Source organism: Rhinoraja longicauda, chromosome 41 (assembly GCF_053455715.1).
Source record: "Rhinoraja longicauda isolate Sanriku21f chromosome 41, sRhiLon1.1, whole genome shotgun sequence".
Lineage (NCBI taxonomy): Eukaryota > Metazoa > Chordata > Chondrichthyes > Rajiformes > Arhynchobatidae > Rhinoraja > Rhinoraja longicauda.
Window position 1 is genome coordinate 12,241,520 of NC_135993.1, and position 25,895 is coordinate 12,267,414.

Genomic DNA, 25,895 nt, shown 5'->3' on the forward strand with positions numbered 1-25,895 from the left:
TCAGAGTCATGTAGTCATTGAGCACAGAATCAGGCCCTTCAGCCCAACTTGTCCATGCCGACCAAGATGCCGCATCTACGCTAGTCCCACCGGATGAGTTTGGCCACACCCCTCTCCATTTTTACCGGAGATGCTGCCTGACCCGCTGAGTTACTCCAGCACTTTGTGTCATAGAAACATAGAAAATAGGTGCAGGAGGAGGCCATTTGGCCCTTCGAGCCAGCACCGCCATTCATTGTGATCATGGCTGATCATCAACAATCAGTAACCCGTGCCTGCCTTCTCCCCATATCCCTTGATTCCACTAGCCCCTAGAGCTCTATCTAACTATCTTTTAAATCCATCCAGTGATTTGGCCTCCACTGCCCTCTGTGGCAGAGAATTCCACAAATTCACAACTCTCTGGGTGAAAAAGTTTCTTCTCACCTCAGTTTTAAATGTCCTCCCCTTTATCTTAGACTGTGTGGCCCCTGGTTCTGGACTCCCCCAACATTGGGAACATTTTTCCTGCATCGAGCGTGTCCAGTCCTTTTATAATGTTATACGTCTCTGTAAGATGGCCTCTTGTCCTACAGAAGGGTGATCCTTGTCGATCGTTGTTGTACCTGGGCGACGTGGATGAACTTGGTGAAGACCTCTGATCGCTGGGCGGGGGTGGGGCGGGTAAGGATCATCAGCTGGACCCACTGCGAGATGCCATTGACCAGCGAGACTGCCCGCTCCAGGGCTGGGTTGTCCCTCACACAGCCGCTGAGCGTGTAGCTCCTGTAGTCCAGGTACTGCAACACAGCATAGGTGCTTACAAGGTGCCCTGTACGTTCAAACTAAACCAAACTAAACCCATGTGTAGGAAGGAACTGCAGATGCTGGCTTACACCAAAGGTGACAATAGACAATAGACAATAGGTGCGGGAGTAGGCCATTCAGCCCTTAGAGCCAGCACCGCCATTCAATGCGATCATGGCTGATCACTCTCAATCAGTATCCCGTTCCCGCCTTCTCCCCATACCCCCTCACTCCGCTATCCTTAAGAGCTCTATCCAGCTCTCTCTTGAAAGCATCCAACGAACTGGCCTCCACTGCCTTCTGAGGCAGAGAATTCCACACCTTCACCACCCTCTGACTGAAAAAGTTCTTCCTCATCTCCGTTCTAAATGGCCTACCCCTTATTCTTAACTGTGGCCCCTTGTTCTGGACTCCCCCAACATTGGGAACATGTTATCTGCCTCTAATGTGTCCAATCCCCTAATTATCTTATGTTTCAATAAGATCCCCCCTCATCCTTCTAAATTCCAGTGTATACAAGCCCAATCGCTCCAGCCTTTCAACATACGACAGTCCCGCCATTCCGGGAATTAACCTAGTGAACCTATGCTGCACGCCCTCCATAGCAAGAATATCCTTCCTCAAATTTGGAGACCAAAACTGCACACAGTACTCCAGGTGCGGTCTCACCAGGGCCCGGTACAACTGTAGAAGGACCTCTTTGCTCCTATACTCAACTCCTCGTTACAAAGGCCAACATTCCATTGGCTTTCTTCACTGCCTGCTGACACAAAACGCTGGATTAAAGCGCTGGTCAAGAAGGCACAGCAGTGACTGTTCTACCTGAGAACACTGAAGAAGTCTGGTCTACCCCAGCAGCTGCTGACGACCTTCCACCGCTGCACCATAGAGAGCATCCTAACGCATGGCATCCCTGTGTGGTATCTCAGCTGCGCGGAGGCAGAGAGGAAAGCTCTTCAGCGGGTAGTCATAGAGCTCAGAGGGCCATCGGAACACAGCTACCAGCCTTGGAGGGCATCTACAACACACGATGCCTCAGAAAAGCCACCAGCATCCACAAAGACTCTTCACACCCTGCAACAGTCTGTTCGAACCCAGCATTTTGCCTCCATCTTCGGTTAAAAACCAGCATCTGCAGTCCCTTCCTGAACTAGTCTGCTGACTAATCGATGCTTTGCAAAGTGCAGGTCAGTTTTGATCGGTGCGGTGTGGTGTAACAGTGTGTGTACAAGGGACGGGACCCTTACCGAGAGACGGCAGAAACATTTGAACTCCAGGTATGTAAGGTGTTCGGCCAGTTCCGTGGGATCCAGGTGATCGAACAGCAGCGAGACCTTGCGTTTCTTGTTGTTGTTTGGCGTCCCGTGTAGCGTGTACTTGCGTGTCCATTCCTGTATGTGACTGGCAAAGTATCGGGGGGGGGCGGGGAGGGGGGGGGGGGGAGAGAGAACGTCAGGGCAAGAGATCCCGGTCATGTCAAGAGTCAAGAGTATTCAAGAGAGGAAACGATCGGGCAGACTCACAGAAGGTAGACACAAAGCGCTGGAGTAACTCAGCGGGACAGGCAGCATCTCTGGAGAGAAGGAATGGGTGAAGAAGGGTCCTAGCCCGAAATGACGCCCACCCATGCCTGTCCCCGCTGAGTTACTCCAGCGCTTTGTGTCTATTTTTGTTTTAAACCAGCGTCTGCAGTTCCTTCCTACCAGGTTGTTGCACAGATTCTCTTGCCTGGAGTTGGACAATCTGATCACAGAACAATGAGATTATAAACTAAAATTAAAATAGTCATTGGAGTCACACAGCACGGGAACAGGCCGCTCGGCCCAACTCATCCATGCTGACCAAGATGCCCCATCTAAGCCAGTCTCATTTGCCTGCGTTTGGACCATATCACTCCAAACCTCTCCCATCCATGTCCCTGTATAGCTACCCTTCACATTTGTTATTGTACCTGCCCCAACCACCTCCTCTGGCAGCTCCATCCATACATCCACCACCCTCTGTATAAAAAATTGCCCCTCAGTTGTTTTTTTTAGTTTAGAGATACAGCGCAGAAACAGGCCCTTCGGCCCACCGGGTCCGCGCCGACCAGCGATCCCAGCACACTAACACTATCCTACACATACTAGGGACCATTTACACACACACCAAGCCAATTAACCTACAAACCTGCACGTCTTTGGAGTGTGGGAGGGAAACCGAAGATCTCAGAGAAAACCCACGCAGGTCACGGGGGAGAACGTACAAACTCCGTACAGACAGCACCCGTAGTCGGGATGGAACCCGGGTCTCTGGCGCTGTGAGCGTTGTAAGGCAGCAACTCTACCACTGCACCACCGTGACGCCCCTCAGGTTCATTTAAAATCTTATATATATCATATTAAAGGTGGCGCAGCGGTAGAGTTGCTGCCTCACAGCGCCAGAGTCCCGGGTTCGACACTGACTACGGGTGCTGTCTGTACGGAGGTTTGCACTAGGCCACACTGTGGAGGACCATACTGCCATTCTGTGCCAGACGTCACCCAGCGGTCAACAAGCCTTCACCTCCAGTGGCTGAAGCCCCCTCACCCACCCCATCGCCCCGGGCTGCCACTGGTGCCAACGCACCCACCCCACCCAACCCAACCAAGCTTGAAAGGATTTATGAGGATGTTGCCAGGACTAGAGGGTGTGAGCTACAGGGAGAGGTTGAGTAGGCTGGGTCTCTATTCCATGAAGCGCAGGAGGATGAGGGGTGATCTTATAGAGGTGTACAAATCATGAGAGGAATAGATCGGGTAGATGCACAGAGTCTCTTGCCCAGAGTAGGGGAATCGAGGACCAGAGGACACAGGTTCAAGGTGAAGGGAAAAGATTTAATAGGAATCTGAGGGGTATCTTTTTCACTCAATGGGTGGTGGGTGTATGGAACGAGCTGCCAGAGGAGGTAGTTGAGGCTGGGACTATCTCATTGTTTAAGAAACAGTTGGACAGATACATGGATAGGACAGGTTTGGAGGGATATGGACCAAGCGCGGGCAGGTGGGACGAGTGTAGATGGAACATGCTGGCCGGTGTGGGCAAGTTGGGCCGAAGGGCCTGTTTCCACACTGTATCACTCTATGACTCCCCACAGCCACATGACACCCACCCCCTGCGCCAGGCACACACCCAACATCAAGGCACCCATCTGACTGTGCCAGCACCCACCCCATCCCACCCACCCACCACTCCAGGCACCCACCCACCCTGCCGGGCAAACACCAGGTTACCTCCCACTCCACCACATGACACCCACCCCCCGCGCCGGGCCCCTCCCCGTGCTAGTGGGTGCTCTCACATGTTGGAGGTGTCGATGAGGTGGCAGTGTGCCTCCTCGCCCCCGTCCCGCACCACCTCCCACAGCCGCGACATCACCGCCTCCAGCTCAGAGTCCACCGTGAACACCACCGGGTAAGTGGGCGATCCAGTACCTGCAGGACACACACACAACACACACACGGTGACAAACCCTCGCTCACCGTGCACGCACAAACACGCACGCATGGTGACATCCCCTCCCTCACCGCACACGCACGCACACGCGCACGCACGCACACGCACGGTGATAAACCCTCCCTCGCACGCACGCACGGGTGACATCCCCCTCCCTCACCGCACACGCACGCACAATGCGCACGCACACGCACTGACAACCCCTCCCTCACCGCACGCACGCACACGGTGACATCCCCTCCCTCACCGCACACGCACAGCACCACATGCGCACGCACACGCACTGACAACCCCTCCCTCACCGCACGCACGAGACGCCACGCACACGCCGTGACATCCCCTCCTTCACCGCACACGCACTGACAACCCCTCCCTCACCGCACGCACGCACGCACACGCACGGTGACATCCCCTCCTTCACCGCACACACAGTGACATCGTGACACGGTGACATCGTGACACGGTGACATCGTGACACGGTGACATCGTGACACGGTGACCCCTCTCTCCCTCCTCCCCACCCTCTCTCCCCCCCTCCCCACCCTCTCTCCCCCTCCCCACCCTCCTCCCCCCCGCCCCCCCCTCTCCCCCCACCCCCGCACCCTTCTCACCCCCCGCCCCCCTCTCTCCCCCCTCCCCACCCACTCTCCCCCCCTCCCCACCCTCTCTCCCCCCTCCCCACCCTCTCCCTCCGCCCGGCCTCTCTCCCCCCCTCCCCACCTCTCTCCCCCCTCCCCACCCTCTCTCCCCCCTCCCCTCCTCCACCCCTCACACCCCCGCCCCCCCCTCTCTCCCCCCCCGCCCCCCCTCTATCCCCCCACCCCGCCCCCCTCTCTCTCCCCCCCCCCCCTCTATCCCCCCACCCCGCCCCCCCTCTCTCCCTCACGCGGTGGTCCTACCTCACCAGGTGGCAGATCCGCACGCGTTGTTGGCACGGCTTCTCCCCTGAAGCATCTCGATAGGTGGCTGCAGGTCAAGGAGAATAGCGGGGTGGCCACTTGGCCCATCGCTTGGCTACTAGCCCCGCCAGAGCGGGCGGGCGGGCTGCCTCCCTCCCCTTCTCCCCCCCTCCCCTCCTCCCTCTCTAAACCCTCAGGGGAAGGAACCCAGAGAACAATTAACCCAAAACTTAACTTACAGACTTTTTTTTTTTTTAATGAAGAAAACAACAATAAACTAAAGTAAAGTAAACTAACTAAAAGGTGGCACGGTGGCAGAGTTGCTGCCTCACAGCGCCGGAGACCCGGGTTCGATCCCGACTACGGGTGCTGTCTGTACGGAGTTTGCACGTTCTCCCCGTGACCTGCGTGGTTTTCTCCGAGATCTTCAGTTTCCTCCCACACACTAAAGGCGTGCGGGGTTGTAGGTTAATTGGCTTGGTATAAATGTAAATTGTCCCTAGTGTGTTTAGGATAGTGTTAGTGTGCGGGGATCGCTGGTTGAAGCAGACTCAGTGGGCCGAAGGGCCTGTTTCCGCGCTGTATCTCTAAAACTATAAAACTAAAACAAGGAATTGCAGAAGCTGTAATCTTGAGGAGAACACAAGGTTCTGGAGTAACTCAGTGAGTCAGGCAGCATCTGTGGAGAACATGGATAGGTGACGTTTCACAGAGTGCTGGAGTAACTCAGCGGGTCAGGCAGCATCTGTGGAGAACATGGATAGGTGACGTTTCACAGAGTGCTGGAGTAACTCAGCGGGTCAGGCAGCATCTGTGGAGAACATGGATAGAAGACATTTCAGTTCGGGACCCTTCTTCAGACCTGAAACGTCACCTATCCATGTTCTCCAGAGATGCTGCCTGACCCGCTGAGTTACTCCAGCACTCTGTGAAACCTCACCTATCCATGTTCTCCACAGATGCTGCCTGACCCGCTGAGTTACTCCAGCACTTTGTGTGGGAATAAAAGGGCAGGTGGGAGAGATTAGCGGGCTTCTCTCTGCCCCCTTTTTGATGTAACGTTCTGTTCAAACCAGAGAGAAAAGTTCAAAGTATCTTTAAAGAATATTCCTGTTCCAACCAGGGAAAAAGGTTTAAAGTATTTTTGAGCAAACTTTAACGTTAGACGCAGTCCCTTGCCCAGAGTAGGGGAATCGAGAACCAGAGGACATAGGTTTAAGGTGAGGAGGGAAAGATTTAATTATCAGTCTAAAGAAGGGTCTCGTCCCGAAACATCACCCATTCCTTCTCTCCAGAGATGCTGCCTGATCCTCTGAGTTACTCCAGCATTTTGTGTCTACCTTCGATTTTAACCAGCGTCTGCAGTTTCTTTCCTACACATGAAAGATTTAATTAGTTTAGATTATTGTCACGTGTACCGAGGTACAGTGAAAAGCTTTTGTTGCGTGCTAACCAGTCAGCGGAAAGACAATACATGATTACAATCGAGCCATTCACAGTGGACAGATACATGATAAGGGAAGAACGTTTAGTGCAAGGTCGTGCAAGTACCTGGGTGTTTACCTCAACAATAAAGTGGACTGAGACCAAAAACACCAATGCGCTCTACATAGAAACATAGACAATAGGTGCAGGAGGAGGCCATTCGGCCCTTCGAGCCAGCACCGCCATTCATTGTGATCATGGCTGATCGTCCCCAATCAGTAACCCGTGCCTGCCTTCTCCCCATATCCCTTAATTCCACTAGCCCCTAGAGCTCTATCTAACTCTCTCTTAAATCTATCCAGTGATCTGGCTTCCACTGCCCTCTGTGGCAGAGAATTCCACAAATTCACAACTCTCTGGGTGAAAAAGTTTCTTCTCACCTCAGTTTTAAATGGCCTCCCCTTTATTATAGACAATAGACAATAGACAATAGGTGCAGGAGTAGGCCATTCAGCCCTTCGAGCCAGAACCGCCATTCAATGCGATCATGGCTGATCACTCTCAATCAGTACCCCGTTCCTGCCTTCTCCCCATACCCCCTCACTCCGCTATCCTTAAGAGCTCTATCCAGCTCTCTCTTGAAAGCATCCAACGAACTGGCCTCCACTGCCTTCTGAGGCAGAGAATTCCACACCTTCACCACTCTCTGACTGAAAAAGTTCTTCCTCATCTCCGTTCTAAATGGCCTACCCCTTATTCTTAAACTGTGGCCCCTTGTTCTGGACTCCCCCAACATTGGGAACATGTTATCTGCCTCTAATGTGTCCAATCCCCTAATTATCTTATATGTTTCAATAAGATCCCCCCTCATCCCTCTAAATTCCTTCTATAGTCTTATTCTAAGACTGTGGCCCCTGGTTCTGGACTCGCCCAACATTGGGAACATTTTTTCTGCATCCAGCTTGTCCTGTCCTTTTATAATTTTATATGTTTCTATAAGATCCCCTCTCATCCTTCTAAACTCCAGTGAATACAAGCCTAGTCTTTTCAATCTTTCCTCATATGTCAGTCCCGCCATCCCAGGGATCAATCTCGTGAACTTACACAAAGGGCCAGAGCAGACTTTATCTGCTGAGGAGACTCAGGTGTTTTGGAGTGCAGGGGGCACTCCTAAGGACCTTCTACAACACGGTGGTGGCATCGGCCATTTTGTATGGAGTGGTCTGCTGGAGCAGCAGCATCTCAGCGGCGGAAGGGAAGAGACTCGACAAGCTGGTCAGGAAGGCCAGCTCTGTCCTGGGTTGCCCCCTCGACTCAGTGCAGGTGGTGGGAGAGAGGAGGATGATGGCAAAGATAACATCGCTGCTGGACAACGACTCCCACTGTCACTGCACTGAGTAGCTCCTTCAGTGACAGACTCCTTCACCCCAAGTGCATGAAGGAGAGATATAGGAGGTCCTTCCTTCCCGCTGCTGTGAGACTGCACAACCAGCACTGCTCCCAGCAGACGAGTCAACAATAACAGCTAAGGAAAAACACAGTAAACTGATGACAATTTATCCTTGTCTTTACTTTTATTTATAATGAATGATCTCTTGCTATTCACTTTGCTGTTGTAACACTGTAAATTTCCCCGGTGTGGGACAAATAAAGGAATATATTATATAATATATATATATATATATATATATATATAAAGCCAGCAAAGTCCGATCAGGGATAGTCCGAGGGTCACCAATGAGGTAGATAGTAGTTCAGCACTGCTCTCTGGTTGTGGTAGGATGGTTCGTTAGATAATGGGAACCCGAGGGGTAACTTTTTCACGCAAAGAGCGGGGTGTGAATGGAACGAGCAGCCAGGGGGAGGTATTTGAGCGAGGTACAAAAGCTGATTCGAAGTCACGGAGCGGTAGATAATATCTGCTTCCTGCTGAGGTGGAACTTTAAAAGTCCCTGCGCACACACGATAACCCAGCCTAACACAGCAGGTCTTGAGAACCACAGGACATAGGTTCAAGGTGAAAGGGGAAAGATTTAATAGGAATCTGAGGGGTAACTTTTTCACACAAATGGTGGTGGGTGTATGGAACGAGCTGCAAGAGGAGGTAGTTGAGGCCGGGACTATCCCAACGTTTAAGAAACAGTTGGACGGGTACATGGATAGGACAGGTTTGGAGGGATATGGACCAAACGCAGGCAGGTGGGACTAGTGTAGCTGGGACATGTTGGCCGTTGTGGGCAAGTTGGGCCGAAGGGCCTGTTTCCATGCTGTTAAAACCACATCACTTTTCTCCCTAGTCTGACCAGGGATGTTATTTAAAATGTACTTTTCTCCAAGGTAGACACAAAATGCTGGAGTCACTCAGTTTCATGCTGCCCGACCTGCTGAGTTAATCTGGCATTTTGCTTCTATCGTTGGGCTAAACCAGCATCTGCAGTTCCTTTTAATTACATTTAAACTCTCCTCCCAGGTTTAAACTGGAAGGTTACTTATAGTCATACAGTCATAGAGTGGTACAGTGTGGAAACAGGCCCATCGGCCCAACTTGCCCACACCGGCTTGGTCCATATCCCTCCAAACCTGTCCTATCCATGTACCTGTCTAACTGTTTCTTAAATGTTGGGATAGTCCCAGCCTCAACTACCTCCTCCGGCAGCTCGTTCCATACACCCACCACCATTTGCATGATTCCTACCACCATTACCCCTCAGATTCCTATTAAATCTTTCCCCCTTCACCTTGAACCTATGCCCTGTGGTTCTCAAGACCTGCTGTGTTAGGCTGGGTTATCGTGTGTGCGCGGGGACTTTTAAAGTTCCACCTCAGCAGGAAGCAGATATTATCTACCACTCCGTGACCTCGAGCCTGTTCTGCAAGGCCGCACTTCCCTGAACTCAGTGCTTCAAAGAAGAAACGTACCAAATGGGGAAGTCTCTCAGCCTGAGGAGAACCCCTCTCTGGCACCGACTGCTGCGGCCTCACTCACAATAACTAGGTCTAGCCGGCGCACACGCACACACACACCGCACACACATACATGCGCGCGCACGCACGCACACGCACCCCACACACACTGCACACACACACACGCGCACCCCACACACGCGCGCACCCCACACACACGCGCACCCCACACACACACACTGCACACACACACACGCGCACCCAACACACACACGCACCCCACACACACTGCGCACACACACACACACACACACACGCGCACCCCACACACACTGCACACACACACACATCGCACGCACATACACGCGCGCGCACGCGCGCACACGCACCCCACACACACTGCACACACACACACACACACGCGCACCCCACACACACATCGCACGCACACACACATCGCACGCACATACACGCGCGCGCACGCGCGCACACGCACCCCACACACACGCGCACCCCACACACACGCGCACCCCACACACGCGCACCCCACACACACGCACCCCACACACACACTGCACACACACACGCACCCCACACACGCGCACCCCACACACACGCGCACCCACACACACACGCACCCCACACACGCACACAAACACACACGCACGCACGCACACACACCGCAAGCACACACATACCACATGCACACACACACATGCACACACCGCACGCACACACCGCACACACACAGCATGCACACACACCACACACACGCACACACCGCACGCACACACACACACATGCACACACACTCACACAGCACGCACACACCGCGCGCACGAGCATGCACACACAAACGACACACACGTGCACACACACCGTAAGCACGCACACCGCAGGCACACATAAGCACACAGAAACACGCACACACACCGCACGCACACACACCGCACGCGCACGCACCGCACACGCACGCACCGCACACCGCACACGCACGCACCGCACACGCACGCACCGCACACGCACACGCACGCACCGCACACGCACGCACCGCACACGCACGCACCGCACACGCACGCACCGCACACGCACGCACCGCACACGCACGCACCGCACACACACACACACGAACATGCACACACACACAGGCACTCACACACATACGGCACTCACACATATACGACACACACACGTGCACACACACATACGCACCCGTGCACGCACACACGCACACACAGACAGACACACACGCACATATATATATACACACACACTTTACATTTCTCCTCAAGTTTTTGCAAGCCGGCAGGAAGTGGGGAAGTGGTCAGAGGGCAACTCAGCCGAGTGGTGATAAGCGACCTCACCCCAACACAAACTCACTTCCTATTAAATCTTTCTAAATTTAAAGGGGGGAAGATTTAATAGGAACCTGAGCGGCAATGTTTTCATACAAAGGGTGGTGGGTGCGTGGAACAAGTTGAGGTAGGGTCTCTAACAACATTCAAGGAACAGTTAGACAGGCACATGGATAAGACAGGTTTGGAGGGGTATGGGCCTAGCGAGGGCAGGTGGGACTAGTGTAGTTGTTACTGAATGGCCTAATTCTGCTCCTATCACTTATGAACTTGTAACATGAGACACTTCCTGTCTAAATGCTTCTGAAACGTTGCGATGGTACTGTACTGATCTATGTACCAGCTTTGCCAATCCCAATGAACAGACAGATGACGGAGATAGATAGATTGTTGATTAGTGCGGGTGTCAGGGGTTATGGGGAGAAGGCAGGAGAATGGGGTTAGGAGGGAGAGATAGATCAGCCATGATTGAATGGCGGAGTGGATGATCTAGTTCTGCTCCTATCACTTATGAACTTATGAAATACATTTTTAAAAGATGTTAATCACCAACACTCGATGGAAATTGTTCTTGCCAATCATTTTAACAATTAGACTCTTTTCAGGACATCTCAGTCTGACCACCTCATGCTGCCTCGGCAAGGCCAGCAGCCCAGACCATCACACAAACCAACCTCCCTTCCATTGACTCCATCTACACCTCACGCTGCCTCGGCAAGGCCAGCAGCACAATCAAGGACCAGTCTCACCCCGGCCACTCCCTCTTCTCCCCTCTCCCATCGGGCAAGAGGTACAGAAGTGTGAAAACGCACACCTCCAGATTCAGGGGCAGTTTCTTCCCAGCTGTTATCAGGCACGGTAGCGCAGCGGTAGAGTTGCTGCTTTACAGCGAATGCAGCGCCGGAGACTCAGGTTCGATCCTGGCTACGGGTGCTGCACTGTAAGGAGTTTGTACGTTCTCCCCGTGACCTGCGTGGGTTTTCTCCGAGATCTTCGGTTTCCTCCCACACTCCAAAGACGTACAGGTATGTAGGTTAATTGGCTGGGTAAATGCAAAGGTTGTCCCTAGTGGGTGTAGGATAGTGTTGGTGTACGGGGATCGCTGGGCGGCACGGACTTGGTGGGCCGAAAAGGCCTGTTTCCGGCTGTATATATATGATATGATGATAACCAGAGAGCAGTGCTGAACTACTATCTACTTCATTGGAGACCCTCGGACTATCCTTGATCGGACTTTACTGACTTTACCTTGCACGTTATTCCCTTATCATGTATCTGTACACTGCGGCTCGATTGTAATCATGTATTGTCTTTCCGCTGACTGGTTAGCACGCAACAAAAGCTTTTCACTGTACCTCGGTACACGTGACAATAAACTACACTGAACACTACAGAGAAAACAATCCGTGTTTGTCCAGCCTCTCCTTGTAGCTAAGACCCTCTCCCATCTGGCAACGGGGAGTCCAGAACCAGGGGCCACAGTCCAAGAATAAAGGGGAGGCCATTTAAAACTGAGGTGAGAAAAAACTTTCTCACCCAGAGAGTGGTGAATTTGTGGAATTCTCTGCCACAGAGGGCAGTGGAGGCCGATTCACTGGATGGATTTAAGAGAGAGTTAGATAGAGCTCTAGGGGCTAGTGGGATCAAGGGATATGGGGAGAAGGCAGGCACGGGTTACTGATTGTGGATGATCAGCCATGATCACAATGAATTGGCGGTGCTGGCTCGAAGGGCCAAATGGCCTCCTCCTGCACCTATTTTCTATGTTTCTATGTTTCTAATAAAGTAAATTGAACTGAAGTAAAGAGGGTTGCTGGTGCCACCCTGCCACTGCAGGTAATTGGAAGGATATAGGAGCAGGAGTTTCTGGGCAAACTCGGCCGATGGGATGATCCAGCTGTGCATCATCAAGGTCATGTTCACCGACTCTCCACTGCACCGCAGGTTCCCGTCCACATCTGTGGAGACACAAAACATCAGGTCACGCGCCCGGAGGCTCACCAGCAACCAAAGCTCGGCATTAAGGGCGGCACGGTGGTGCAGCGGTAGAGTTGCCGCCTCACAGCGTCGGAGTCCCGGGTTCCATCCCGACTACGGGTGCTGTCTGTACGGAGTTTGTTCGTTCTCCCCGTGACCTGCGTGGGTTTTCTCCGGGTCCTTTACTTTCCTCCCACACTCCAAAGACGTGCAGGTTTGTAGGTTAATTGGCTTCGGTAAAATTATAAGTTTAGTTTAGTTAGAGTAAGAAAATAACTGCAGATGCTGGTACAAATCGAAGGTATTTATTAACAAAATGCTGGAGTAACTCAGCGGGTCAGGCAGCATCTCAGGAGAGAAGGAATGGGTGACTTTTTGGGTCGAGACCCTTCTTCAGACTGGAGAAGGGTCTCGACCCGAAACGTCACCCATTCCTTCTCTCCTGAGATGCTGCCTGACCTGCTGAGTTACTCCAGCATTTTGTGAATAAAAGTTTAGTTTAGTTTAGAGATACAGTGCGGAAACAGGCCCTTCGGCCCACCGGGTCCGCGCCGCCCAGCGATCCCCACACACTAACACTATCCTACACACACTAGGGACAGTTTTCATTTACACCAAGCCAATTAACCTACAAACCTGTACGAATTTGGATTGTGGGAGGAAACCGAAGATCTCGGAGAAAACCCACGCAGGTCACGTACAAACTCCGCACAGACAGCGCCCGTAGTCATGAGACCGTGACCTGTGTGGGTTTTCTCCAGGTGGTCTGGTCTCCTCCCACACTCCAAAGACATACAGATTTGTAGGTTAATTGGCTTGGTGTGTGTGTAAATTGTCCCTAGTGTGTGTAGGATAGCGTTAGGGTGCGGGGATCGCTGGTCGGCGCGAACTCGGTGGGCCAATGGGCTCGTTTCCGCGCTGTATCTCTAAACTAAACTAAAGGTGGAGGGAGAGGAGTGGAAAGAGGAAGTTGATTTGGGGCAAATTCTTTGACAAGAGGCTCTGTGGTCACCAACAGCTTCCTGTCTGGGCAGCAGGCAGGTATCAGCATGGGATGAATGTCCACCCTCTCCACAAACAGGCCCAAAAGCAGCAACGCAGTCTATTTGAGAGATATAGCTCGGGGAAACAGGCCCTTCGGCCCACCAAGTCCATGCTGACCATCAATCACCCATTCACACTAGTTTCATGTTATACTATTTTATGAGAATATGTTTAGGTCCATTTGTATGTGTATGAAGGAACTACAGATGCTGGTCGAGTTTAGTTTAGTTTAGAGATACAGGTTGGACACAGGCCCTTCAGCCCACCGAGTCCATGCCAACCATTGATCACCCGTTCACACTAGTTCCATGTTATCCCACTTAGTCCACTTACTCAGCTGGGTTTAGTTTGGTTTAGTTTAGTTTAGAGATACAGGTTGGACACAGGCCCTTCAGCCCACCGAGTCCACACCGACCAGCGATCCCCGCACATTAGAAACATAGAAAAATAGGTGCAGGAGTAGGCCATTTGGCCCTTTGAGCCAGCACCGCCATTCAATATGATCATGGCTGATCATCCAAAATCAGTACCCCGTTCCTGCTTTCTCCCCATACCCCTTGATTCCGTTAGCCCCAAGAGCTAAATCTAACTCTCTCTTGAAAACATCCAGTAATTTGGCCTCCACTGCCTTCTGTGGCAGAGAATTCTGTGGATTGGAGGGTAGCTAATGTTATCCTCAAGAAAGGAGCGAGAGAGAAAATGGGGAATTATACACCAGTTAGCCTGACATCGGTGGTGGGGAAGATGCTGGAGTCAATTATTAAAGAGGTAATAACAGCACATTTGGATAGCAGTAAAAGGATAAGTCCAAGTCCCAAGGATTTATGAAAGGGAAATCCTGCTAGACTCATCTTCTGGAATTTTTTGAGGACGTGACAAGTAAAATGGATGAAGGGGAGCCAGTGGATGTAGTGTATTTAGACTTTCAGAAAGCCTTCGATAAGGTCCCACACAGGAAATTAGAGGGAAAAATTAGAGCGCATTGTATTGGGTGTAGGGTATTGACATGGATAGAGAATTGGTTGGCAGACAGGAAATAAAGAGTAGGAATAAACGGGTCCCTGTCAGAATGGCAGGCAGTGGTGAGTGGAGTGCTGCAAGGCTCGGTGCTGGGGCCGCAACTATTTACAATATATATTAATGATTTAGATGATGGGATTAAAAGCATATTTGCAGATGACACAAAGCTGGGTGGCAGTGTGAACTGAGAAGAGGATGTTGGGAGGTTGCAGGGTGACTTGGACAGGTTGAGTGAGTGGGCAGATGCGTGGCAGATGCAGTATAAATGTACCTGTAGATAAATGTGAGGTTGTCCACTTTGGCGGCAAAAACAAGGAGGCAGATTATTATCTCAATGGTGTCAGATTAGGAAAAAGGGAAGTGCAACGAGACCTGGGTGTCCTTGTACACCAGTCACTGAAAGTAAACATGCAGGTACAGCAGGCAGTGAAGAAAGCTAATGGCATGTTGGCCTTCATAACGAGAGGATTTGAGTATAGGAGTAAAGAGGTCCTTCTGCAGTTGTACAGGGCCCTAGTGAGACCACACCTGGAGTATTGTGTGCAGCTTTGGTCTCCAAATTTGAGGAAGGACATCCTTGCTATTGAGGCAGTGCAGCGTAGGTTCACGAGGTTAATCCCTGGGATGGCGCGACTGTCATATGAGGAAAGATTGGAAAGATTGGGCTTGTATTCACTGGAATTTAGAAGGATGAGAGGGGATCTTATAGAATCGTATAAAATTATAAAAGGACTGGACAAGCTAGATGCAGGAAAAATATTCCCAATGTTGGGACAGTCCAGAACCAGGGGCCACACAGTTTAAGAATAAGGGTTAGGCTATTTAAAACTGAGATGAGAAAAAACTTTTTCACCCAGAGAGTTGTGAATTTGTGGAATTCTCTGCCATAGAGGGCAGTGGAGGCCAATTCACTGGATGAATTTAAATGAGAGTTGGATAGAGCTTTAGGGGCTAGTGGAATCAAGGGGTATGGGGAGAAGGCAGGCACGGGTTACTGATTGTGGATGATCAGCCATGATCACAATGAATGGCGGTGCTGGCTCGAAGGGCCGAAGGGCCGAAGGGCCGAAGGGCCTCCTCCTGCACCTATTTTCTAATACAAGGACGTATCTTTAGGGGATCTTCACCCCATAACCTCTGACACCCGTACCAATCAAGAATCTATCTATCTCTGCCTTAAAAATATCCACTGACTTGGCCTCCACAGCCGTCTGTGGCAAAGAATTCCACAGATTCACCACCCTCTGACTAAAGAAATTCCTCCTCATCACCTTCCTGAAGGAACGTCCTTTAATTCTGAGGCTGTGACCTCTAGTTCTAGACTCTCCCACTAGTGGAAACATCCTCTCCACATCCACTCTATCCAAGTCTTCTGAGCCAGATCAGACCAGACCAGACCTCAGGAAACGAGATTGAGATACATAGAGTGCAGGAAGGAACTGCAGATGCTGGTTTAAACCCAAGATAGACACAAAACACTGGAGTAACTCAGTGGGACAGGCAGCATCTCTGGAGAGAAGGTACAGGTGAAGTTTCAGCTCGAGACCCTGAAGAAGGTATGCCTCCTCTCTCCGACGAGAGTTCTCCTCTCGTTTCCCTTTCCCCCTTGACTCTCAATCTGAAGAAGGGTCTCGACCCGAAACGTCACCTATTCCTTTCCTCGAGAGATGCTGCCTGTCCCGCTGAGTTACTCCAGCATTTTGTGTGTCTTTGAGACACAAAGGGACAGCCCAGACTCAGTGGGTGAATGTCCTAACTTTTTTCGCGGTACAGCGCGGCGGCCTCACAGCGCCGGAGACCCAGGTTCGATCCTGACTGCGGGTGCTGTCTGTACGGAGTTTGCACGTTCTCCCCGTGACCTGCGTGGGTTTTCTCCGGGTGCTCCGGTTTCCTCCCACATCCCAAAGACGCACAGGTTTGTAGGTTAATTGGTTACTGTAAATTGTCCCTGGTGTGTGGGATAGGGCTATTGTACGGGGATCGCTGGTCGGCGCGGACTCGAAGGGCCCGTTTCCACGGTGTACCTCTAAACTTACTAAACTAAATCAACATCAAGACGCAGTGGGATCCATGGAGACTTTGGATTCAGAACTGACTTATTCATAGAAGGCAGAGGCAGTGGCATGGTGGCACAGCGGTAGAGTTGCTGCCTTACAGCGAATGCAAAGCTGCTGTCTGTATGGAGGTGCTGTCTGTACGGAGTTTGCACGTTCTCCCCGTGACCTGCGTGGGTTTTCTCCAGGATCTTTGGTTTCCTCTCACACTGCAAAGACGTGCAGGTTTGTAGGTTAATTGGCTTGGTATAAATGTAAAAATTGTCCCTCGTGTGTAGGTAGTGTTAGTGTGCGGGGATCGCTGGTCGGCGCGGACCTGGTGGGCCGAAGGGCCTATTTCCACGCAGCATCTCTAAACTAAACTAAAGAGGGGGTTTGTGGTGGCAGGTAGATATTCAGGCTGCAGGTGAGTAACCAGTGGAGTTGTGGCTGCAGGGATCTGTGCTGGGACCTCTGCTGTTTATGATATATAATATATATATATATATATATATATATATATATATAAACTATTTGAACGTAAGTGTACACAGGTTAGTTAGTAAGTTTGTGGATGAGATCAGGATTGCTGGAGCTGCATTCATTGAGCAAGGCTATCAAAGTATACAGTTGGATAAACATCAACTGGGCAGACAAATGGCAGATGGAGATTAAACCGAGCAAGCATCAGGGTTCTTAGTTTAGTTTAGTTTAGAGATACAGCGCGGAAACAGGCCCTTTCGGCCCACCGGGTCCGCGCCGACCAGCGATCCCCGCACACTAACACTATCCTACACACACACTAGGGACAATTTTTACATTTACCCAGCCAATTAACCTACAAACCTGCACGTCTTTGGAGTGTGGGAGGAAACCGAAGATCTCGGAGAAAACCCACGCAGGTCACGGGGAGAACGTACAAACTCCGTACAGACGGCGCCCGTAGTCGGGATGGAACCCGGGTCTCCGGCGCTGCGTTCGCTGTAAGGCGGCAACTCTACCGCTGCGCCACCACCGATACAAGGTGTTGCATTTTGGGAGGTTAAATGTGAGGGGAAAGTCTACAGTTAATGTCAAGACCCTCAACAGCGCTGATGTGCAGAGGGGTCTTGCAATCCAAGTCCATTACTCACTGGAAGTGGCAACACATGGGGAGAACATGCAAACTCCACATACACACACACACACACACACACTGACTCCCATTGACAAACACACACACACACACACACACACTCATTGACACATACACTGGCACACACACTCACACTGACACTCACAACACAATCCCACACTCACTCATACACACTGACACCAACACACTCACACACACATGCTCACTCACACACACTCATTTACACACAACAGACTGGCACACCAGACACACTCACACGCACATTCACACACACTGACACACACACACATACAACACACACAGACACACACACAAACTGTCATGCACACTCACATGCATACTCACACTGACATGTACACTCACACACACTGAAACACACAAATACACACCTCCCACACACATACGCATCCACTCAAATACACACATGTTCACATGTAAGAAACACACAGAAATACACACTAGACACACACACACTGACACACACGCACTCACACTCAAATACATACCACTCACACACGCGAGAAACTCGCACTCATTGACACAAGCACTCACATACATACTTTCACTCACGCGTGAACTCACGCTCACATACATACTTTCACTCACGCGTGAACTCACGCTCACATACACTCACCCTCACTTATGCATTCTCACACAGGCAGTCACACACTCTTTCATACTCTCCCCTCCCCCCCCACACACACACTGACACCCATTGACAAACACACACTCACACACACTCATTGACACATATACTGGCACAACACATTCTCACACTCACTCATACACACTGACATCAGCACACACTCACACGCACCCTGGCACAGACATGCTCACTCACATACACACACACTAACTGGGAACTCACTCACACAACACTCTCTCACACTGATACACACACACTTACACACTCACTCACGCACACTGACAATCTGACATGCACTCATTCACACTCACACACTAACACTCACACTAACACTCAGTGACACACACACTAACACTCTCTCTCACACTGACACACACACACCATCACTCTCACTGATACAGACACTCACACACATTGAAAATCACTCACGCTGACACACACACTCACTCACGCACAATGAAATTCACATACCCTCACTCACACACACACACAACCACTGACACACTCACACAGACATTATCATACGTTTTGTTTTATTTTTAATTCTGTGTATGTAGGGGGGTGGTGGGGGGGGTTGGGGGAAACCTTTTTTTCAAATCTCCTCCTCAACGGAGATGCGACCTTTACCGTGTCGTATCTCCGTTCGCGCTACGGCCTAACACCGTGGAGTCGGCGGCCTCCAGCTGGGATCGACCTCAAAGACTCCGGTCGCAGGGCCTGGACTTACCATCTCAGAGGCTTCGGCCGTGGGCCCTGCAGACCGCAACATCGGGAGTTCGCAGGTCCCTGGCTGGCGACCGGCTTTTGGGAGCTCCAGCCGTAGCAGCTTCGCCCGCCCCGAAGCGCGAGGTACGATCGACCCGCCCGCAGGCCCTTCATCGCCCTGCGTGGCTCGGCCGCAGCACTTTACATCGCCCGGTGGGGGCTCAGGACTTTCATCGCCCTGCGTGGCTCGGCCGCAGCACTTTCCATCGCCCGGTGGGGGCTCAGGACTTTCATCGGCCTGCTCGGCTCGGCCCTGGGACTTTCCATCGCCCGGTGGGGGCTCAGGACTTTCATCGGCCTGCTCGGCTCAGCCCTGGGACTTTCCATCGCCCGGTGGGGGCTTCAAAAAGTTGGGAGCCTCAATCACCTCGTGGCACCACGGGAGAAGAATGAGGAGGAGATAAGACTTTGCCTTCCATCACAGTGAGGGTGTGCCTAGAGCAATCACTGTGATGGCTGTTTTGTGTAAAAAATTATATCTGTGTGTCTTGTGCTTTTTAATGTCTACTGCCGGACCCTGACGTGAGAGGACGCTGGCGTTGTGTATTCGCCGCTTTTCCGTCAGGATAGTTTGTCTGTTTGTTTCTATGTTAATTGTTTTTGTAAAGCGCTTTGAGCACGTGATAAGGCGCTACATAAAATAAATGAATTATTATTATTATTATACACTCACTGACACACACACACACACAAACTCACACTGGCACTCTCATACACACACTCACGATCACTCGTTGATTCACACATACACACAAACTCACACAGACACACACACAAATTCACACTTGACACTCAATAACCCACACTGACACTTACTGGCACACACACACCGTGACACTCATACACACGCACACTCTCTCGCTCACACGCACAGTGACACACACATACACTCTCTCTCGCCCACACTGCTGTACAAACACACTCAATGACACACTCATCTGACATACACTCTCTCACACACACACTGCCACACATCTATGTGCTGCAGCCACAGTCCCATGTATGTGTATGTGTGCGTGCGTGCTTGCATGCGTGTGTGTCAGTTTGTGCGCGTGTGTGTGTGTGTGTGCATTTGCAAGAGTGTGTGTCAGTTTGTGCAGGTGTGCGTGTGTGTGTGTGTGCGCGTGTGTGAGCGTGCATGCGTGTGTGTGTGTGTGTGTGTGAGCGTGTGTGTGTGTGTGTGTGTGTGTGTGCGTGCGTGCGTGTGTGTGCGTGTGTGTGCGTGTGTGAGCGTGTGTGTGTGTGCGTGCGTGTGTGTGTGCGTGTGTGTGTGTGTGCGTGTGTGTGCGTGTGTCAGCGTGTGTGTGTGCGTGTGTGTGTGTGTGTGTGTGCGCGTGTGCGTGCGCGAGCGTGTGTGTGTGTGTGCGTGTGTGTGTTTGGGGCACTCACCGAAGGACTGGATGCACTTGTTGATGAGCTCGCTGAGGGTGAGTGCCTTGGTGAGGGGGGTGATGGACATGATGGCCTTGGCCTTGATGATCTCGGCGGGGCTGGGGCAAGTCATGCGGCGTCGGCACTGCCGCTCCGAAGCCTTGGTGCCCGGCGCACTCTGGTACTCATGCCGGGACTTCCTGTGGCCGGAGAGAGGAGGCAGTGGTCAGTGCGCACCAAGCCTTGCGCTGTACCTCACGACACGTGACCCACCCCAACAGTGAGAGCACAGCGGAGCAGAGAGAGGGGAGAGAATGACCACGCACGCCTAGAGAGAGAACCTCCACTGACACGCCCACGCTGACACACGCACACACCGACACGCGTGTACTGACACGGGCGCACTGACACGGGCGCACTGACACGGGTGCACTGACACGGGCGCACTGACACGGGTGCACTGACACGGGCGCACTGACACACGCACACTGACACACGCACACTGACACACGCACACTGACACACGCACACTGACACACGCACACTGACACACACCCCTTGATGCACGCACACTGACAAACACTCACTGACACGCTCACTGACACACATGCACACTGACACACATGCACACTGACACACACACTGCACATTGCACATGCACACTGACGCACGCGCACTGACACACGCGTATGCTGACACACATCCCTTGACACACGCACACTGACACACACCCCTTGATGCACGCGCACCGACAAACGCTCACGGACACGCACACTGACACACGCATGACGCACGCACTGACACACGCACTGACACACGCACTGACCCGCACATTGACACGCGCACTGACACATTCACTTGCACACTGCCACATACACTGACTCGCACGCTAACACGCACACTAACACACAAACACACACCGACACAAGCACTGACACGCACACCAGCACACACACTCACCCCTGAACTGAGTGAGAGCAGAGCGGGGAGAGCGATTGTACGACAGGTGTGGAGAGCGCAGGGAGGATGGGCCTCCGTTGTGTGAGGCTGGCATTCACTTGCAAATGCAGGCCCTGTAACTGCAGCGTACAGTAACACCTCAGAGTCAGGTTGCAGCCTCACACAATGATCATTCCAGGCCCTGTAACTGCAGCGTACAGTAACACCTCAGTCAGGTTGCAGCCTCACACAATGATCATTCCAGGCCCCGTAACTGTAGCGTACAGTAACCCCTCAGAGTCAGGTTGCAGCCTCACACAATGATCATTCCAGGCCCTGTAACTGTAGCGTACAGTAACACCTCAGAGTCAGGTTGCAGCCTCACACAATGATCATTCCAGGCCCTGTAACTGCAGCGTACAGTAACCCCTCAGAGTCAGGTTGCAGCCTCACGCAGTGATCATTCCAGGCCCTGTAACTGTAGCGTACAGTAACCCCTCAGAGTCAGGTTGCAGCCTCACACAATGATCTTTCCAGGAAGAAAAAGGCGATCTGCTGCTCCCTTCATCTCTTTCTTTAGTTTAGTTTAGAGACACAGCGTGGAAACAGGCCCTTCAGCCCACTGAGTCCACCCTGACCAGTGATCCCCGCACACTAACACTATCCTACACACACTAGGGACAATTTACACACACACCAAGCCAATTAACCGACAAACCTGCACGTCTTTGGAATGTGGGAGGAAATCAGAGATCTCGGGGAAAACCCTCGCAAGTCACGGGGAGAACGTACAAACTCCATACAGACGGCACCCGTAGTTGGGATGGAACCCGGGTCTCCGGCGCTGTGAGGCAGCAACTCTACCGCTGCGCCACCGTGTTGCCCTGTTCTTCAATAACAATGCATGAATGGACAAACAACAAGCTGCTGGAACAACTCGCTGAGAGCAGACCCCAGTGGCTGCAGGTCAGAGACGTGCGCAGAATACCAAGTGCTCATAGGTGATAGGAGCAGAGTTAGGCCATTCGGCCCATCGAGTCTACTCTGCCATTCAATCATGGCTGATCTATCTCTCCCTCCTAACCCCATTCGCCTGCCTTCTCCCCATAACCCCTGACACCTCTGTTATCTCAGAACTCAGAATTGGCGGTCACGGTGGCACAGCGATAGAGTTGCTGCCTTACAGAGAATGCAGCGCCAGAGACCCGGGTTCGATCCCGACTACAGGCGCTGTCTGTACGGAGTTTGTACGTTCTCCCCGTGACCTGCGTGGGTTTTCTCCGAGATCTTCGGTTTCCTCCCACACTCTAAAGAAGTGCAGGTTTGTAGGTTAATTAGCTTGGTAAATGTAAAAATTGTCCCTAGTGGGCGTAGGATAGTGTTAGTGTGCGGGGATCGCTGTTCGGCGCGGACCCGGTGGGCCGAAGGGCCTGTTTCCGTGCTGTATCTGTAAAACTAAGAATCTATCTCTGCCTTAAACGTATCCACAGATGCTCCCTGTCTTATGATGCTTTGACTTGCGATATTTCGACGTTGCGATGGTGCAGACGGCAGCGACCGTAGTGAACCGTCTCTCCCTTCCCGCCACCTGATCGCGTGTATTCAATGCATTTCCACGAAACGATATTCTCGGTTTGCAATGGGTTTCTCGGAACGGGACACCATTGGAAGCTGAGGACTACTTGTACCATTCAACCACTGAATAGAACGAGTTCTTCCAGCACATTGCTTTTAGCTCAAGACTCCAGTATGTGTTCTCTCCCGCGTCTCCACACATAAATACAACATCTTAGCCTCAGTCATTTACGTTTAGGCTTAATATTATTATTAATTTTTAGAAACACAGCGAGGAAACAGGCCCTTCGGCCCATCATGCCTGCACCGACCAGCGATCCCCACACACTAACACTATCCTACACACACTAGGGACAATTTACATTTACACCAAGCCAATTAACCTACAAACCTGCACGTCTTTGGAGTGTGGGAGGAAACCGGAGCACCCGGAGGAAACCCACGCAGGTCACGGGGAGAACGTACAAACTTCGTACAGACAGAGCCCGTAGTCGGGATCGAACCCGGGACTCTGGCGCTGTGAGGCAGCAACTCTACCGCTGCGCCACCGTGCCGCCCTGTACATACAAACATACATATACTTTGCATGAATACAATGAAACCAAACACAGGTACAAAGATAGAGTGGAAAGAAAAAGACCAAAGTGTAGAAAATAGTCAGTTTATTGTCACGTGTACCGAGGTACAGTGAAAAGCCTTTGTTGCGTGCTAACCAGTCAGCGGAAAGACAAAACATGATTACAATCGAGCCGTCCACAGTGTACAGATACATGATAAGGGAATAACGTTTAGTGCAAGGTAAAGCCAACAAAGTCCGATCAAGGATAGTCCGAGGGTCTCCAATGAGGTAGATAGTAGTTCAGCACTGCTCTCTGGTTGTGGTAGGATGGTTCAGTTGCCTGATAACAGCTGGGAAGAAACTGTCCCTGAATCTGGAGGTGTGCGTTTTCACACTTCTGTACCTCTTGCCCGATGGGAGAGGAGAGGGAGTGGCCGGGGTGAGACTGGTCCTTGATTGTGCTGCTGGCCTTGCCGAGGCAGCCTGAGGTGTAGATGGAGTCAATGGAAGGGAGGTTGGTTTGTGTGATGGTCTGGGCTGCGTCTACAATTCTCTGCAAACTTTTTCAACAGTGTATTGAAGAGTTCAAGAGATAAAGTCCAATGCCTGCAATGAGATAGTGTGGAGAATCGAGACAGTGACACAGCCGATGGACAGACCGTTCAGACGTCTGATCACAGTCAGAGAGATAAGCAGTGTGGAAACAGGCCCTTCCCCCCACCTTGCCTATGCTGACCACACCAGCACACTGGGCTAGACCCATTCACCTGCACTTGGCCCACATCCCTCCAAACCCTGCCCACCTACATATCTATCCAAGATAGACACCAAATGCTGCAGTAACTCAGCAGCATCTCTGGAGAGAAGGAATAGGTGGCGTTTCGTGTTGAGTTACTCCATCATTTTGTGTCTGTCTTGGATTTAAACCATCATCTGCAAATCCTTCCTGCACATATATCTTTCAGCTTAGTTTAGTTTAGAGATACAGCACGGAAACAGGCCCTTCGGCCCACCGGGACCGCGCCGACCAGCGATCCCCGCACACTAACACTATCCTACACACACTAGGGGCAATGTTTACATTTCTACCAAGCCAATTAACCTACAAACTTGTACGCCTTAGGAGTGTGGGAGGAAACCGAAGATCTTGGAGAAAGCCCACGCAGGTCACGGGGAGAACGTACAAACTCCGTACAGACAGCGCCCGTAGTCGGGATGGAACCCGGGTCTCCGGCGCTGCATTCGCTGTAAGGCGGCAACTCTACTGCTGTGCCACTGTGCCAGCCACCTAGTTACTCCAGCACTTTGTGCCTATCTTCAATTGAAACCAGCATCTGCAGTTCTTCCCTGTGTATAAATCTGTCCAAATGTATTTTAAAAGTGGTAATTGTATCCGGTTTCGAGCTTCCTCTGGCAGCTCGTATGATACGGACTACCCTCTGAGTGAATCACTTGCCCATGAGGTCCGTCTTAAATCAGTCCCCTCTCACCTTTAGCCTTTGCTTGTCTGTTTTTTTCACTCAGAGGGTATGTGGAACGAGCTGCCAGAGGAGGTATGCACAGAGTCTCTTGCCCAGAGTAGGGGAATCGAGGACCAGAGGACATAGGTTCAAGGTGAAGGGGAAAAGGATCTGAGGGCTAACTTTTTCGCACAGAGGGTGGTGGGTGTGTGGAACAAGCTGCCAGAGGAGGTAGTTGAGGCTTGGACTATCCCATTGTTTAAGAAACAGTTAGACAGGTACATGGATAGGACAGGTTTGGAGGGATATGGACCAAACGCAAGCAAGTAGGACTAGATTTGCTGGGACATGTTGGCTGGTATGGGCAAGTTGGGCCGAAGGGCTGGTTACTACACTGTATCAGTCTATGAGGTATTTGAGGCAGGTACAATAACGACATTTTAAAGACACCTGGACAGGTACCAGCCTCAATCCTGGGTATTAACATTGCTATGTGAGCTGGGCCCAGAGCATCGATGTAATCACGGA

At 51.6% G+C, this 25,895-nt stretch overlaps 1 protein-coding gene across 1 annotated transcript in view; it reads right to left on the reverse strand.

Annotated features, from left to right (window-relative positions):
• LOC144611704 (RAS guanyl-releasing protein 1-like) overlaps positions 1-25,895 on the reverse strand; it is a 114,656-nt gene that overhangs the window by 28,437 nt on the left and 60,324 nt on the right. The window contains 7 exon segments of the mRNA XM_078430935.1: positions 606-779; positions 2,034-2,187; positions 4,106-4,221; positions 4,223-4,238; positions 5,160-5,222; positions 12,696-12,801; positions 20,853-21,034. Coding sequence (XP_078287061.1) covers positions 606-779; positions 2,034-2,187; positions 4,106-4,221; positions 4,223-4,238; positions 5,160-5,222; positions 12,696-12,801; positions 20,853-21,034 — 811 coding nt within the window.